At 43.5% G+C, this 17,221-nt stretch overlaps 2 protein-coding genes and 2 non-coding genes across 4 annotated transcripts in view; 3 read left to right on the plus strand and 1 right to left on the minus strand.

Moving 5' to 3' along the window:
• The window catches only part of TSR1 (TSR1, ribosome maturation factor), a 14,719-nt gene extending 5,446 nt beyond the window's left edge, over positions 1–9,273 (plus strand). The window contains exons 7-15 of the mRNA XM_003799080.3: positions 636–787; positions 2,121–2,314; positions 3,346–3,508; positions 3,908–4,018; positions 5,118–5,250; positions 7,414–7,530; positions 8,430–8,570; positions 8,676–8,750; positions 8,876–9,273. Coding sequence (XP_003799128.1) covers positions 636–787; positions 2,121–2,314; positions 3,346–3,508; positions 3,908–4,018; positions 5,118–5,250; positions 7,414–7,530; positions 8,430–8,570; positions 8,676–8,750; positions 8,876–9,054 — 1,265 coding nt within the window. The 3' untranslated portion in view covers positions 9,055–9,273. The remainder of the gene's footprint in view (positions 1–635; positions 788–2,120; positions 2,315–3,345; positions 3,509–3,907; positions 4,019–5,117; positions 5,251–7,413; positions 7,531–8,429; positions 8,571–8,675; positions 8,751–8,875) is intronic.
• LOC111728231 lies at positions 4,164–4,255 on the plus strand. The gene has a single exon (XR_002775604.1). It is a non-coding gene; the product is annotated as a small nucleolar RNA SNORD91 family (small nucleolar RNA).
• On the plus strand, positions 6,018–6,111 carry LOC111728232. The gene has a single exon (XR_002775605.1). It is a non-coding gene; the product is annotated as a small nucleolar RNA SNORD91 family (small nucleolar RNA).
• Positions 9,274–9,390: 117 nt separating the features above from the next.
• Positions 9,391–17,221, minus strand: part of SRR (serine racemase) — a 42,167-nt gene continuing 34,336 nt past the window's right edge. Inside the window, exons 3-8 of the mRNA XM_003799083.2 lie at positions 14,925–15,051; positions 14,633–14,736; positions 11,517–11,636; positions 10,523–10,597; positions 9,919–10,128; positions 9,391–9,610 (exon numbers count right to left, since the gene is read on the minus strand). Coding sequence (XP_003799131.1) covers positions 9,395–9,610; positions 9,919–10,128; positions 10,523–10,597; positions 11,517–11,636; positions 14,633–14,736; positions 14,925–15,051 — 852 coding nt within the window. The 3' untranslated portion in view covers positions 9,391–9,394. The remainder of the gene's footprint in view (positions 9,611–9,918; positions 10,129–10,522; positions 10,598–11,516; positions 11,637–14,632; positions 14,737–14,924; positions 15,052–17,221) is intronic.

The following is a 17,221-nucleotide window of genomic DNA, read 5'->3' on the forward strand; positions in this document are numbered from 1 at the left end:
GGCTGGGGATTCGAACCCGCCACCTTAGGTGTATATGGCTGGCGCCTTAGCCGCTTGAGCCAGAGGCGCCGAGCCTATTATTTATTTATTTATTGCTTGTGTTAAAATGAACAGATTAAAAATGGCAGATTTGGGTGGCACCTGTGGCTCAAAGGAGTGAGGCACCAGCCCCATATACCAGACATGGTGGGTTCAAACCTGGGCCCAGCCAAAAACTGCAAAAAAAACTATCAGATTCTTTACATGGTTTATTTAGCTGCATAAGTAGTGCTAGTTGTGAAACAAGTGAATTAAATTTGGAAGTAGTTCTATTCATAAGGTCGGCTAGAGATTTCTGTGTTGATAGCAGTATTCTAGGGAGTTAGTTTTTATATGACTTGTGTTTTTTAATGTTTGGTGGTGATGAGAGAATGAGGAAAACAAAGACAATAGAAAAAGAATAGGATTGGGTGGCGCCTGTGGCTCAAAGGGGTAGGGTGCCGGTCCCATATGCCGGAGGTGGCGGGTTCAAACCCAGCCCCAGCCAAAAACTGCAAAAAAAAAGAAAAGAGTAGGATTGACCTACCTGAGAATAACCAGAGTAATAGGGGAAAGGTGGTATATGTTAATTGTTTAATTTGTTTGGGCTTTTACAGTGAAGGAAAGCTCCAGAGTGGTAAAGAAGGTCCCCAAAGGAACATCCAGTTACCAAGCTGAATGGATTTTAGATGAAGATGGTGGAAGTGGTGGGGAAGGAGATGAATATGATGCTACAGAACATGAGGATCTCATGGAAGAGGAATCTCAGGTAAAGAAATGGGCCCTTAGGGCGGCACCTGTGGCTCAAGGAGAAGGGCTCCAGCCCTGTATACTGGAGGTAGAGGGTTCAAACCTGGCCTTGGCCAAAAACTGCAACAAAAATAAATAAATAAATAAAATATTTTAAAAAGAAGAAAGAAAGAAATGGGCCCTTAGACCACTTCTGTGTACATCTCCAAATGCAAGGCAAACTGTAACTCCTAATTTTGAGGTGTGTGTGTGGTCCGTTTCTTAAGAATTATTCTGGGCTGTTGGCTCAGCACTTGTAGCTCCGTGATTAAGGCACCCGCCACATACACCAGGGCTGGTGGGTTTGAACCTGGCCTGGGCTAGCTGAACAATGACAACTACAATAAAAAAAAATAGCTAGGCTTTGTGGTGGGTGCCTGTAGTCCCAGCTACTTGGGAGTATGAGGCAAGAGAATCTCTTAAGCCCAAGAGTTTGAGGTTACTGTGAGCTGTGACACCACACACTCGACTAAGGGCAACATAATGAGACCTTGTCTCAAAAAAAAGAAAAAGGAGGAATCACGCTGACCAGTCACCAGCGTGTGGAGGACTCACACTGAATAGTCACCAGCATGTGGAGGGATCACGCTGACCAGTCACCGGCGTGTGGAGGGATCACATATGGTGTCAGCCACATGCACCCAGGCTGGTAGGTTCAAACCTAGCCTGGGCCAGCTGGGGCAACAATGACAACTGCAACCAAAAAATAGCCAGGCATTGTGGTGGGCACCTGTAGTCCCAGCTACGTGAGAGGCTGAGGCAAGAGAATCCCTTAAGCCCAAGAGTTTACAGTTGCTGTGAGCTGGGCACCTGTAGTCCCAGCTACGTGAGAGGCTGAGGCAAGAGAATCCCTTAAGCCCAAGAGTTAACAGTTGCTGTGAGCCGTGATGCCATGGCATTCTACCCAGGGTGATGTAGTGAGACTGTCTCAAAAAAAAAAAAAAGAGACTCTGGAATGGGCACAGTGACTTAAAGCCTGTAATCTGAGTACTCTGGGAGGCAGAGGCGAGTGGATCACTTGAGGTCACGAGTTAGTGACTAGCCTGAGCAAGAGTGAGACTCCAATTACTAAAAATGAAAAAATGAGGTAAGAGGATCAGTTGAGCCCAAGAGTTGGAGGTTGCTGTGAGCTATGACACCATGGCACTCTACCCAGGGCATCAAAAAAAAAAAAAAAAAAAACTCAGTATCTCTTAGAATTTATATTTGTTGGGAATAGGTATCCAGTAAAATTATTTTTTTAGCTTAATGGCTTTTGTGATAGAGACAAATGTGAGTTTTTTCTGAAATAACTATAATCCTTTATTCCATAGGATGAGAGTAGTGAGCAAGATGAGGAGGAATGTGAAACTATGACTATAGGGGAGTCTGTACGTGATGATCTGTATGATGAGAAAATAGATGAAGCGGCTGAGGAAAAAATGTTGGAGAAATATAAACAAGAAAGACTGGAAGAGATGTTTCCGGATGAAGTGGACACCCCCCGTGATGTTGCTGCTAGAATTCGGTTTGTCAACAAGTCTAAATTGAATCAATAAGTTTTTATTTAAAACTTGTTTGGCTTAAAACTCTGTCACTGTGATACAAAAGAAGAAAAACACGTTGTTCTTACTTCTGAAGGACTAATATTTTGTATCAGAAGTTAATATATACAGGAAATAATATATAATTAAGTTCTAGAGTGGTATAGACTAATGTTATAGGACTTTAATGAAGGCAAATACTTCTGTAGGAGCTAATTAATATTCAATTGAGGTATATAACCTTAGGAGGTTTCGAGGGGTTTGCATTGAACTGCAAAAGCACGAAGATGTAGAAGATCACATCTGCTCTGGAAGTTAAGTCTGACTAAAACCATAGAGTTCATGCTGGGTATCAGAGAGGAAGGACTATGCCAAGGATTTTGTTTGTCAGGTTAAAGAGCCACTCCCTGTCAGGCAACAAGGAGCCACTGTAAATCTCTGTCCTTTGTCTGTGAGAAGCTTGGGTTTGGTTCTGATATAATTGTTTATGAGTTGTTTTGGAGTTTGGTCTTGGTTTAAGTAGAGATAGTGATTAGAGTTCTTGAAGCTAGAGCTGTAGCCATTTTATTTATTTTTATTTTTTAATTTTTTTTGAGACAGAGCCTCAAGCTGTCGCCCTGGGTAGAGTGCCGTGGCCTCACAGCTCATAGCAACCTCCAACTCCTGGGCTTAAGTGATTCTCTTGCCTCAGCCTCCCAAGTAGCTGGGACTACAGGCACACACCGCAACACCGGCTATTTCTTGGTTGTAGTTGTCATTGTTGTTTGGCGGGCCCAGGCCGGATTTGAACCCACCAGTTTTGGTGTATGTGGCTGGCACCTTAGCCACTTTAGCTACAGGCGCCAGGCCAACCGTAGCCATTTTACAAGTGACTGGAGTGTAGCACAGCGGTTCTCAACCTGTGGGTCGCAGCCCACAGGAACTGTATTAAAGGGCAACTGCATTAGGAAGGTTGAGAACACTGATGTAGCATCATATAAATCTGACTTGATTTTCTTTAAAATCTATATTCTAGATTTCAGAAATACAGAGGCCTCAAAAGTTTCCGGACATCTCCATGGGATCCTAAGGAAAACCTTCCTCCAGATTATGCTCGGATCTTTCAGTTTCAGAACTTTACTAATACTAGGAAAAGCATCTTTAAAGAGATTGAGGAAAAAGAGGTTGAAGGAGCTGAGGTATCTACCTTCCTTTGTCCATCTAGTCCAAAAGCACTAACATTTGCTTTTGTCAGTGCACTCCCTAAGCACTGACATTTGCTTCTGTCAGTGCACTCCCTATTTCACCCCTCTTGGTATGAGAATGAAGTACCTTTCTTAGTTTTGTGTTGCCCTTAGATGAGTTAGAGGGGACACTGAGTCATCTGTAAGAGGAAGAGTAACATTGGGAACAAAGAGGTATAAAACATGTTAAGGAAAAAAGGTGAATACGGGTAACTAAAGCATTTTGAAGGACAAAAGGGTTGACTTTAAAAGGTAACCTGAGAGGCTTGACACTTTTATCATTGGAGAAATCCTTCTTCATTATTGGAACTTTTAAGAGTAACTTTATGATTGTTTTCTGCTTTCTTATGGCAGGTCGGCTGGTATGTCACACTTCATATCTCTGAAGTCCCAATCTCAGTGGTAGAATACTTCAGACAAGGAGCACCCTTAATTGCATTTTCTTTGCTACCTCATGAACAGAAGGTAAATTAGTGTCTTGTGGGAAATAAGGCGTTTCAAAACTTTGCAACCCACTTCTGTCTTGAAAGTCTAAAATTCTGTTGATGTGACTGCTACTTTGCTTATAGGGATGTGGAAATTCTGCCTCTATGGTTAGGAATCACGATAGTAGAGAAGTCAATGATGACTTTGAAAAAATGTCTGAACCTGTCTGAAGCATCTCAGTGATGCAAACCTTTTGTGTCTGAGACTTCTCTGAGATAAGTCTATTTTCCAGATCAGATTTTAAACAAGGGTTGGCAGCCCTAGAAATAAAGATGTATGCCAAGGTACAGATCTTTTTTCTCTTAGTGGGCAATACTTGTGTATGTTGAGGGGTATAACAGGTGTTTGGGTCAGTATGGGTAAGGAAGGGGTGAAGAAGGGGTTTGAGTTAATGCAGTTTTGAGTTGTGTGGTGAGTGAATGACTTGAAGGCTGCTGATTTTTCTGGCAGATGTTGAGCTCTTTTATGTTAGATTTGGGAAGGTAAACTGGTACAAAAGGGTTTGTGAAAGGTCTGATCAGCCTGAGTTTGACTCAGATGATGGTGATAGAGGTAAAAGAGGGCATGGAGTGGGGCAGCGCCTGTGGCTCAAAGGAGTAGGATGCCAGCCCCATGTGTAAGAGGTGGCGGGTTCAAACCCAGCCCTGGCCCAAAACTGCAAAAAAAAAAAAACCAAAAAAGGAGGGCATGGTGGCTCACGCCTGTAATCTTAGTACTCTGGGAGGCAGAGGTGGGTAGATCACCTAACCTTAGGAGTTTGAGCAAGAGCAAGACCCAGACTCAAACTAGCTGGGCATTGTGGTGGGCGCCTGTAGTCCCAGCTGCTCAGGAGGCTGAGAAAAGAGGATTGCTTGAGCCCAAGAGTTTGAGGTTGCTGTGAGTTATGACGTTACTGTACCCTACCCGGGGTGACAAAGTGAGACTCTGTCTCAAAAAAAATAAATCATCTACATGCCACCATTAATTAACAGTTCCTAGAGAAAATCTGAATCTGCTAGTTTGGTTTATCTTCTTTCAGATTAGGCTATTGTATTACTGACTGAACTACAAAATTTTTCTTTCCTTACTTTGACCTCAGATGTCGGTTTTGAATATGGTAGTGAGACGGGACCCTGGCAACACTGAACCTGTGAAAGCCAAAGAGGAGCTGATCTTCCACTGTGGGTTCAGGCGCTTCCGAGCCTCACCTTTATTCTCTCAGCATACTGCAGGTTAGCAGTGTTAGAAGCTTCTGGGTTCTTGTACATCTTACTGTCTTTTGAGAACTGTGACTTGGGTGGAGGGGTGCACAATACCTCGTTTGAAAATCTTCTGTCTCCAGCCACATAGATCAGGGCTAAGGGGTTCGTACCCAGCTTGGGCCTGCCAAACAACAGTGACAACTATAACAAAAATTAGCCTGGCATGTAGCTCAGTGGGTAGGGCGCTGGCCACATAGACTGTGGCATGCAGGTTCAAATCTGGCCTAGGCCAGCTAAACAACGACAATTGCAACCAAAAAATAGCCGGGCGTTGTGGCGGGCGCCTGTAGTCCTAGCTACTTGGGAGGCTGAGGCAAGAGAATCGTTTAAGCCCGAGAATTTAAGGTTGCTGTGAACTGTCACGCCACAGCACTCTACCCAGGGCAACGGCTTGAGATTCTGTCTCAAAAAAAGAAAAACAAAACTCTTCAATCTCTCAGAAGTATTTTCAATACTCAAGCTTAAAAGCTAATAATTTTTTTTTTTTTTTGAGACAGAGCCTCAAGCTATCCCCCTGGGTAGAGTGCTATGGCATCACAGCTCACATCAACCTCCAACTCGTGGGCTTAAGCGAGTCTCCTGCCTCAGCCTCCCAAGTAGCTGGGACCACAGGCGCCCGCCACAATGCCTGGCTATTTTTTGGTTGCAGCTGTCGTTGTTTGGTGGGCCCGAGCTGGATTCGAACCCTCCACCTTGGGTGTATATGTCTGGCGCCTTAGCCACTTGAGCCACGGGTGCTGAGCCGCCAGTGATGTTTTTTATGCAGAATGTCTGAACCTATCTGAAGCATCCAGTGATGATCCTCTATGTGGTGCTAAGGCTTTTCTGCCATGTTTCAGAATAGGGATGGAATGGGAGTTAGCAGCTTTATAAAATGGGTGTGTTAAAGTGTAGAAACCTTGGTGTCTTGTGTGCAAAGGGCAGTATGGGTAAAGAGATAGAGACTAGATGTGGCCCACATTTGGGTAAAGCAGGTATGGGTTCTGAGATGTTGGACTGGATGAGAATTTGGAGAATAGTGATGAGGAAGAGTTTTGTGACAAAAATGATTGCACTCCTACATACTACGAATAGAAAGATGCGTTGCCTCTAACTTGGGGACTTCTGAACATCGTCTTAGCTCACTCAACTAACGATAGGTGAAAGATAATGAAGACCATAGTAATAGTGTTTTGGATTTTTTTTTCTTTTTTTGAGATAGAGTCTCAAGCTGTTGCCCTGGGTAGAATGCCATGGCATCACACCTCACAGCAACCTCAAATTCTTGGGCTCACATGATTCTCTTGCCTCAGCCTCCCAAGTAGCTAGGACTACAGGCACCCAGCACACGCCCAGCTATTTTTTTTTCTTTGCAGTTGTCATTGTTTTTTAGCTGGCCCAGGCTGGTTTGAACCCACCAGCCTCAGTGTATATGGCCAGCGCTACCCACTGAGCTACGGGCGCCTCCTGTTTTAGATAATTTTTATGCTCACCATGTTGTCTAAATGAAAAATTTTTCTTTCCCTTAAAATACTTTATTTTCCTATAATTTTAGTATTTAAAAAAGGTACGAAAGTTACATTGAAGGTAAAAATAGAAGGTCAGGGTAGTCCTTAAGATACAAGGGCAAGTAAACTATGACCTTTGAGCTAAATCTGTCTCTTACTGCTTATTTTTGTAAGCAGAGTAATTGGAGTTTTTTTTATTTTTTTATTTTTAAAAGTAGCACAGTTGAGTAGTTGGGACAGGAAATTGTATGGCTGTAAACCTTAATGTATTTACTATTTTTCCATTTACAAAAAATGTTTGATAATACCTGCTTAAGACTAAGTTGTTGTTTAGTGTAGTTATTCTCTACAGTGCATTAATTCCTAAATGTAATAGGGATGGTGGGCAGCATAATCACCTGGAGAACTTTTTCAAATCCCAAATTTAGTCCTTGCTCCAAGGTTCTGCCTTCTGATAAAAAATATTACTGATAAGACTCTCATTTTTATTTGTATTGATACAGGAAAGATTTTTGAGAACTAGTGGGGTAGAGAAATACAAACTGTTTTAGGTTTAATAGTTGAAATAATAGCCTTTCACAGACCTGGATTACCTGTGGTTTTTCAAGATTTTTTGGTTTTTATTTTTTAACTCTTGATATGGCAGCGGACAAACATAAATTTCAGAGGTTCCTGACTGCTGATGTGTCCCTGGTGGTGACAGTATATGCTCCAATCACTTTTCCTCCTGCATCTGTGCTGCTTTTCAAGCAGAAAAGCAATGGTAAGTTGCTTTGATTGAGTTCACAGGCCTATAGGGCCTTATCAGATTAATACTATTTTCTCTTCCGTATGTAGATTTGGGAGCCAAATGGGACAGAGAAGGTAATGACAATTTTCAAAATATAGTAAGTTCTTACTTAACCTCATCAACAAAGTCTTAGAAACTGTGACTGTGAGCAAAAGGACATATAGCAGGTCCTTTTTTTTTTCTCACTATGTTATCCTTGGTATAGTGCTGTGGTGTCATAGCTCACAGCAACCTCAAACTCTTGGGCTTAAGCAATTCTTTTGCCTTAGCCTCCCAAGAGGCACCCGCCTCAACACCTAGCTGTTTTTTTTTTGTTGTTGTTGTTGTTGTAGCTGGCCTGGGCTGGGTTTGAACCTGCCACCCTTGGTATATGTGGCTGGTGCCATAACCACTGTGCTATGGATGCAAAGCCATACAGCAGGTCCTTGATTAATATAATGTTGGTGAAGAAAAACATTGGTTTTTGTTATAAGTATGTTATTTCACTTATCATCACAAGTTTCCAAGAACCTATCGATGAGGTTGAAGAGTTTACTACTTCATCCTAGGTCTAGGGCAGGGATGACAAACTGCCGCTTGCTTGCAAACCTTAGCTAATTGGAGGAAGCTGCTCTGAGTGCTGTGTTTAGGATAGGTTCTAGGGACAGGCTTAGCAGGAATACTATTTAGTGATCTTTGCCATGGACACAGGAGGGCAGCATAGTATAATGTTACTTTAAGGTTTTTCCAATAAAATCTTACATAAGTCTTTAAATAGACTGGAGTGGGGACGGTGCCTATGGCTTAAGGAGTAGGATAGACTGGAGCAATAAATGAAGGCCCTGGCCTATAGCCTCCTGGAACAGACGTCCTGCTTTGCTTTTGCCCCATAGGAATGCACAGCCTCATTGCTACAGGCCATCTGTTGTCAGTCAATCCAGATAGAATGGTGATCAAGAGAGTTGTTTTGAGTGGTCATCCTTTCAAAATTTTTACTAAGATGGCAGTAGTACGTTACATGTTCTTCAATAGAGGTAGGTATGAAGAAGGATGATAGGATCTGATTGCCTGTGTGGTATGAAGGTTGGGTTTACATTTTGTGGGTAAATACTTCATCTTGGTCTTTTATGTGTTATAAGAGGATGTGCTATGGTTTAAACCAGTGGAACTGAGAACAAAGTGGGGTCGCAGAGGACACATCAAGGAGCCTTTAGGTAAGAGAATGTGGGATTTGGGACCTTGTCTAGATTTCTCAGTGTTAACTAAATGACTGTTAGATTGGAGGTTATGCTTTAAATTTGTCTTTTAATTTGACCAATTTGCTCTGTTTTCTTTCTAGGTACTCACGGTCACATGAAGTGTAGCTTTGATGGGAAGCTAAAATCTCAGGACACAGTACTGATGAACCTCTATAAACGAGTTTTCCCCAAATGGACTTATGATCCATATGTACCAGAACCACTACCATGGGTAAAAAGTGATATTTCTTCAACAGTGCCTGAAGTGGGCATGGAGTGATGGATTTAAATAAATTCTGTTTTGCTCGTGCCAGTTAACATTCTAGGGATGACAGTCTACAGGTTGTGATTGGGCAAAGTTTGTTTTCTATGTTAGCCTATCAGTCTGTTGTCCCATTTGCAAAAGACTTTGCTTGGCCTTGATAATGTGTCTCAGTTAAGTATGAAAGTTTTTCTACTACTACGTAATCCAAAAAACTATTAAATCTTTACTGAAATATCCACTCTCTATTAAGCATTCAAAAACATTTAAGAGGGAAAGATGGAAAGTTGTTAATGACCAGGAAACAAAATGTTCAAGCATGTATAGACACTGATCCCATCTTTTCCTTTTGCATAAATCAAACAGAAACAGATTGGAAAGGAGCTGGATTTTCAGCCTCCTTTACCCAAGTTAGGGAAGTTAAATCCACATTTCCACCACTGAGCACAATGCAAATGTTCTTTACTTCTGGGGATACCGCTTGAAAATGCTGAGACAGCACAGCAGCCACTCCAACACCAGCTGTAGGTTCAATGAGTAGTTTCATCCTCTCCCACACCAGCTGGGTTGCATACTGTTGGTACAGAAGGGAATGAGAATTAGTGAGACGGGAGGCGGGGAGTTCAGGTGGTTTAATTATAAAGGCCAGAAGAAGGTATACCTGGTTTGAATTTTCTTATTCTTTAGGTACATGTGCCTGCCAAGGCTTTTCTTTCATCTTAACTGCTTCTACTGGCAAGAGAGTTATCATAATCCAGGGTATTTTCCCACATGTTACCAAGTCACCTCGTCAAGTTTCTGTGGGTTACCTACTGCTTATAACAGAGGGTTCTTTTGCTCAAGCAATTACACCATTTATTTATTTTCCTGTTGGAGCCTTACCTTAATTTCATCCTCTGTAACAGTGAAGACATCATCTACAAGATCCCTTATAATAGGCCAGGTGTTAAAGCCAATGTTGGATTTGACACCATCTGCTATCGTTTCTGGAGGATAAGGGTTGGGGGTCAGTTCCCCTTTCAGTTTGGACTGGTAGCAGTCATCTGCATTCAAGGGTTCAGCAGCATATACCTTCACACTAGGTCTCAGAGCCTAGGAAGAATATTAAGATAACAAATCATGACATTGCCGGCATGTCTAAAATAAGTAGAATAGGTAATAACATTTCTCCCTAATTAAGAGCTTTTCCCTTTGATGGATGTATTGAAAATATGATCTTAAGCACTTTATAAATAAATAGTATGTCTAATATTGGCCTTCAGTTGCCTGGATCACATGTTCTACTACTGGTTATTTGGGAAAGTGTTACCCCTGGTATGAATAGTAGAGTGTGAGAGATAGATGGAATTCAGGGATAGGACTATGAAGGTGCCATTCATTATAATAACTACTTTTGTTCTGGGAGGAATTTTGAACAGGTATCCACAATGTACTATGATGTGAAACGAATCCTATGTGCGAGGTGGGGAGAAGCCAGTTTTCTCACCTTAACTGTAATTGCTATTCCAGCAATCATTCCTCCTCCCCCTACAGGTACAACCAGTGCATCCACCAAGGGAACCTTTAGTGAAAAGAAAATAAAGTGTAAATAGCCTCTTTTTTTTTTTTTGGAGACCTAGCCTCAAGCTGTCACCCTGGGTAGAGTGCTGTGGCATCATAGCTCACAGCAACCTCCAACTCCTGGGCTCAAGCAATTCTCCTGCTTCCACCTCCCAAGTAGCTGGGATTATAGGCATCTGCCACAATGCCTAGCTATTTTTTGGTTTGCAGCCATCATTGTTTGGCAGGCCTGGGCTGAATTTGAACCTGCCAGCTCAGGTGCATGTGGCTGGTGCCTTAGCCGCTTGAGTCACAGGCGCTGAGCCCCTTTTCTTTTTTGAGACAGTCTCACTTTGTTGCCCTAGGTAGAGTGCTGTGGCATCACAGCTCACAGCAACCTCCAACTCTTAGGCTTAGGTGATCCTCTTGCCTCAGCCTTCTGAGTAGCTGGGACTACAGGCGCCCGCTACAATGCCCAGCTATTTTTTGTTGCAGTTTAGCTGGGGCTGGGTTTGAACCCCCCAGCCTTGATATGTGGGGCTGGCGCCCTACCCACTGAGCCACAGGCACCACCCAAATAGACCTATTAATAAGCAGGGTTTTTTTTGTTTTGTTTTTGTTTTTTGCATCAAGCTGTCGCCCTGGGTAGAATGCAGTGGCATGACAGCAACCTCCAACTCCTGGGCTTAAGCGATTCTCCTGCCTCAGCCTCCCAGGTAGCTGGGACTACAGGCACCCGCCACAATGCCTGGCTTTTTTGCTTGCAGTTTAGCAGGCCTGGACCAGATTTGAACCTGCTAGCTCTGGTATATGTGGCTGGCACCTTAACCGCATGAGCTACAGGTGCTGAGCCAATAAGAAGCTTTAGATGTACATATAAAATAATTGTATCTGCACCCTAATAGTTTAACCAGTAGCTAAACAGAGCTAGGCTGTTTTACCTGGTTCAGCACTTCTAGGGCAATTGTTCCTTGCCCAGCTATCACAGCAGGCTCTTGGGTGGGGTGTACCATGATGCCTTTTGTTTCTTCCATAACTCTTCTTGTAACATTTTCTCTGGACTGAAAGTACATTAATTAAGCTTACTTGATTTGCATTTAATAGCATTTCCAGCAAATTTATTTCAGCATCATAGCTCACAGCAACCTCAAACTCTTGGGCTCAAGCAGTTCTCTTGCCTCAGCCTCCCAAGTAGCTGGGACTACAGGTGCCTGCCACAATGCTTGGCTATTTTTTTGTTTTAGCAGGCCCTGGGCTGGGTTTGAACCCACCAACCCTGGCAGCCCTGGTACATGTGGCCGGCACCCTACCCACTGAGCTGCAGGCACTGCCCTTTTTAGATGGTGGTGGGGAAACAGTTTCACTTTGTGGAAAACTGGGCTAAAGTGATTCACTTGCCTCAGCCTCCCAAGTACCTGGACTACAGGTGCCCGCCACAGCACCTGACTATTTTTTAGAGACTGGGTCTTCTGCTTGCTCAGGCTGGTCTTGAACCTGTGTGTTCAAGCAATCTACCCATCTTGGCCTCCCGAAGTGCTAGGATTATAGGCATGAGCTACCACACCATCTGTCCTTGACTATTGGCTTTTTTTCCCCCAGACTATTCTGAAACAAATAAATAAATAGTGGACAAAATAGTCCCTGCCCTCAAGGATTAGAGTGCATGATAGAGAAGCGTGGGCTACTACCTAGGTTATATAGGAATAAGGAATAATATCTAGGTTATATAGGAAAAGAAGGAGGCTCGGCGCCTATAGCTCAACCAGCTAAGGCGCCAGCCACGTACACCTAAGGTGTCAGGTTCGAATCCCCAGCCCGGACCCGCCAAACAACAATGACGGCTGCAACCAAAAAATAGCTGGGCATTGTGGCGGGCGCCTGTGGTCCCAGCTACTTGGGAGGCGGAGGCAGGAGACTCGCTTGAGCCCAGGAGTTGGAGGTTGCTGTGAGCTGTAATGCCACAGCACTCTGCCCAAGGGGACAGCTTGAGGCTCTGTCTAAAAAAAGAAGGAATTTATGTAGGGTGGCCAGGAAGAGCCTCTGATAAAGTAACATTTAAACAGATTTGAATAAATGCAGTCCCTGGGATATTCCAGGGAGAGAGTAATACCAAGTGCAAAAGCTACAGAGTAGAGTACTTGAAATTTCTGAAAAGCTGCTAAGAAGGTAGTACGGCTGGCATGGAGTGCTTAGCAGAGAAAAATAGGAGATGACGTCAGAAAAAGGAATAGGCCAGTTCATCAGGCCATACATGATTGTAAGGACCATTTTTTGGTTGCAGCCGTCATTGTTGTTTGGCGGGCGCGGGCTGGATTCAAACCGCCACCTTGGGTGTACATGGCTGGCGCCTTATCCACTTGAGCCACAGGCGCCAAGCCAGGACTTTGGTTTCTACTGTGTAAAAGGTGGGAAACCATTTTGGAGGATTTTGAGTTGACAAGAGACAAGTTCTAACTTGTTAAATGGATAGCTCTCATTACTCTCCTAAAAACACTAGTGGGGCAAGGATGAAAGACCACTTAGGCCAGCTGTCCCCAACTTTTTTGGCACCAGGGACCAGTTTCCTAGAAGACAATTTTTCCATGGAGTAGTAGGGAGTAGGGCGTGTTTTGGGATGATTAAAGTGTATTAACATTTATTGTGCATTTTATTTCCATTATTAACTACATTATACTATGTAATGAAGTAATTATACAACTTGCCTTAACGCAGAATCAGTGAGAGCCCTGAGCTTTTCTTGGAACTAGATAGTCCCATCTGGGGGTGGTGGGAGACAGTGACACCCAAAATGTGTTGTTAATGTCCTTAGCTTTACCTCAGATCATCAGGCATTAGATTCTCATAAGGATTGTGTAACCTAGATCCTTCACATACATAGTAGTTTTGAGCTCCTGTGAGAATCTAACCCACCAACTGGTCTGACAGGAGACCAAGCTGGGACTGTGATGCGAACAATAGGGAGTGGTGGGAAATACAGATGAAGCTTCCCTCTCATCTGCTGCTCATCTCTAGCTGTGTGGGCATATTCCTAACAGGCCACAGGCCAATATTGGCCCATAGTCTAGGGGTTAGGGACCACAGACTTAGGCTACTATATCTAGATAAAAATTGATGTTGGGGCTCGGCGCCTATAGCTCAACCGGCTAAGGCGCCAGCCACGTACACCTAAGGTGGCGGGTTCGAATCCCCAGCCCGGACCCGCCAAACAGCAATGACGGCTGCAACCAAAAAATAGCCGGGTGTTGTGGCGGGCGCCTGTGGTCCCAGCTACTTGGGAGGCGGAGGCAGGAGACTCGCTTGAGCCCAGGAGTTGGAGGTTGCTGTGAGCTGTAATGCCACGGCACTCTGCCCAGGGGGACAGCTTGAGGCTCTGTCTCAAAAAAAAAAAAAAAAAAATTGATGTTGGTTTGAATCAGAGTGGTAATGCTAGAGACAGAAATAGCTGGATTGCAGAAACATTTTGAAAGTAGGACTGAGATTTAGATGTGAGGTGTAAGAGTTATTAAAAACAACTGATTTTTTTTTTTTTTTTGCTTGAACAACTAAAAGTATAAAAGTTGCCATTTACTAAGATGAGGAAAACTAGAGGGAGAATGATATGGGAGAGTAAAATCAGGAGTTTGGTTATTGACATCAATAAGTCTGAGAGGACTCTTAAGACATCCAAATGGGAAAGTCAGGTAGCCACTGGATATGTAAGTCTGGTGTTAGAGGAGAGGTCAGGGCTGGAGTTGTTAGATTATAGGTGGTATTTAATTAAAGTAATTTATTTATTTATGAGACAGTCTTGCTGTCACCCTGGGTAGAGTGCAGTGGCATCATAGCTCACTGCAACCTCAAACTCCTGAGTGTAATCCTCTTGTTTTGGCCTCCTAGAGTGCTAGGATTATAGGCCATGGTACCAGGCCTGTAGGCATTTTAAACAAGATGAATGAAATCATTTGAGTGAGTGTATATAGAGAAAAGGTTGGGTGTGCTAATATTGAAAAACAAAGGAACTGAGAAGCATTCAGTAAGGTAGAAAAGCGCAGTTGGTCAAACTGAACACTGTTCTTACCTCATCACTTTGTCCACTGTATACTATACATGCTCCATAAGCTTGTATTGCTAGTTTTTTACAGTTGGGTGCTGTGTGGGGCACCACAATATAGGCAGGAATCCCTAGTATGAGAAAACAGTTTAGTTAGTACAAGTAAGGAAAATTTAGGACAGAAACTCATGTTCACTTTGCTTATAATCAGAGCCTTTTTTAGGAATTTATTTTCCCTAGCTATAACCACAGAAGTTAAGGACACTTTTCCACTCTATTCTGATGATCTACCAGGTACCCTGAGAAATTAATCAAGTACCTTCCAATTTGGCAGCATAGGTGAGAGCCTGCCCATGGTTTCCACTGCTGTGAGTAACAACAGCTTTGGGCTTCCCTTCTAACGTGCCAGGAACCAATCCTCTGATGGCATTAAGAGCACCACGAATCTGGAAAAGGGATAGTAAATTCATGTATTTAATTAAAACGTTTCTTTTTGAAAAGGAGCTTATCTAGATTTGCTCTAACACTGTACATCCAATGTATCACTAAATCTTAACTGCTTCTATCTAAGAATCAATATCCTAAATATCTTATGTGCATCTTCTTTGTCATTACCTACGAGGCCTCATCTTTTGATTTCTCTATTATCAAACCTCAGCTTGATCCTGACCCCAAGGATCAATCTCATCTAGTATTTCCATTACAACATGAAGGTGATCTTTTAACAATGCAAACTCAGGGCTCGGTGCCTGTGGCTCAGGTGGCTAAGGCGCCAGCCACATACACCTAAGGTGGAGGGTTCAAATCCAGCCCGGGCCTGCCAAACAACAATGATGGCTGCAACCAAAAAATAGCTGGGCGTTGTGGTGGGCGCCTGTGGTCCCAGCTACTTGGGAGGTGGAGGCAGAAGACTCGCTTGAGCCCAGAGTTGGAGGTTGCTGTGAGCTGTGAGGCCACGGCACTCTACCCAGGGTGACAGCTTGAGGCTCTGTCTCAAAAAAAAAAAAAAAAAAGCAAACTCAGGTTTGGTGGCTCATACCAGTAATTCCAGTACTTTGGGAGGCTAAGACAGGAGGATTGCTTGAACCTAGTAGTTAGAAACCAGTCTGGACAATATAGTGAGAGATCCTGTCTCTACAAAAAGTAAAAAAAAAAAAAATGACCCAGGCATGGTGGTGTGTCTATATTCCTAACTATTTAAGGAGGCTGAGTGGGGAGGATCATTCCAGGATTTTGGAGCCTATAGGGAGCTATGATCTGTACTCCAGCCTGGGTGGCAGAGTGAGACTCTGTCTCAAAAAAGAAAAAGGCTCAGTGCCCATAGCACAGTGGTTATGGTGCCAGTCTCATACATGGAGGCTGGCCGGTTTGAACCTAGCCCGAGCCAGCTAAATGACGACAACTGCAACAAAAAATAGCTGAGTGTTGTGGCAGGCACCTGTAGTCCCAGCTACTTGAGAGGCTGAGGCAAGAGAATTGCTTAAGCCCAAGAGTCTGAGGTTGCTGTGAGCTGTGAGACCAAGCACTCTACTGAGGGTGACATAGTGAGACTCTGTCTCAAAGAAAAGAAAAGAAAAAAAAACCCTATCACTCTGCCCATTTTTTTTGGTAAGACAAAGTACAAGTCCCTTACAAGCTACAGCTTTTCTAAAACACCTATTTGGTGGCTCACGCCTATAATCTTAGCACTCTGAGAAGCTGAGGCAGGTGGACTGCCTGAGCTCATAAGTTCAAGACTAGCCTGAGTAAGAGGGAGACCATGTCTCTAGAATAGCTAGGCACTGAGGCGGGCACCTGGATTCCCAGCTACCCAGGAGGCTGAGGCAAGAGAATCGTTTGAGCCCAAGAATTTGAGGGTGCTGTGAGCTGTGATGCTATGGTACTCTACCAAGGGCAAGAAAGTGAGACTCTGTCTCAAAAAAAGAAAGAAAAAAAGATACTTCTCTTCAATCTATTTATTGACCAGCCAGTCTTCCCCAGTAAGTATGGATAAAGGACAAGGTGTCTCATATATATACCTAGTAGAGCTACTGAAAATAAGTGATGAAGAATTTTTTTTTTTTTTAGAGTCAGAGTCTCACTTCATTGCCCTTGGTAGAGTGCTGTGGCATCACAGCTCACAGCAACCTCCAACTCTGGGGCTTAGGCGATTCTCTTGCCTCAGCCTTCAGAGTAGCTGGGACTACAGGCGCCCACCAAAATGCCCAGCCATTTTTTGTTGTTGTTGCAGTTTATCTGGCTATTTTTTAAAGCTGAGGTCTCGCACTTGCTCAGGCTGGTATGAAACCTGTGAGCTCAGGCAATTCACCACCTCCACCTCCCAGAGTGCTAGGATGAGAAATAAATTTTTAAAAAGTGTGCATGCTCTCAGTTAATGGGTGGGCTAGCTAAAAGGTAGATTCTTGAACGCCTATGCTACTAATGAATAGATACTAATATCTGCCAGGCACAGTGCGAAATGCAGTTTTCAGTCTTTTACTTCAAATGATCTTAAAGCTCAACTAACAAGTTAGCTTCTAACAAGTTAGACCTCTGTGTGTAAAAAGTTAACACACAGGCTCGGCGCCTATAGCTCAACCGGCTAAGGCGCCAGCCACGTACACCTAAGGTGGCAGG

This window comes from Otolemur garnettii, unplaced genomic scaffold (genome assembly GCF_000181295.1).
Source record: "Otolemur garnettii isolate 467f Iridium unplaced genomic scaffold, OtoGar3 scaffold00145, whole genome shotgun sequence".
NCBI lineage: Eukaryota > Metazoa > Chordata > Mammalia > Primates > Galagidae > Otolemur > Otolemur garnettii.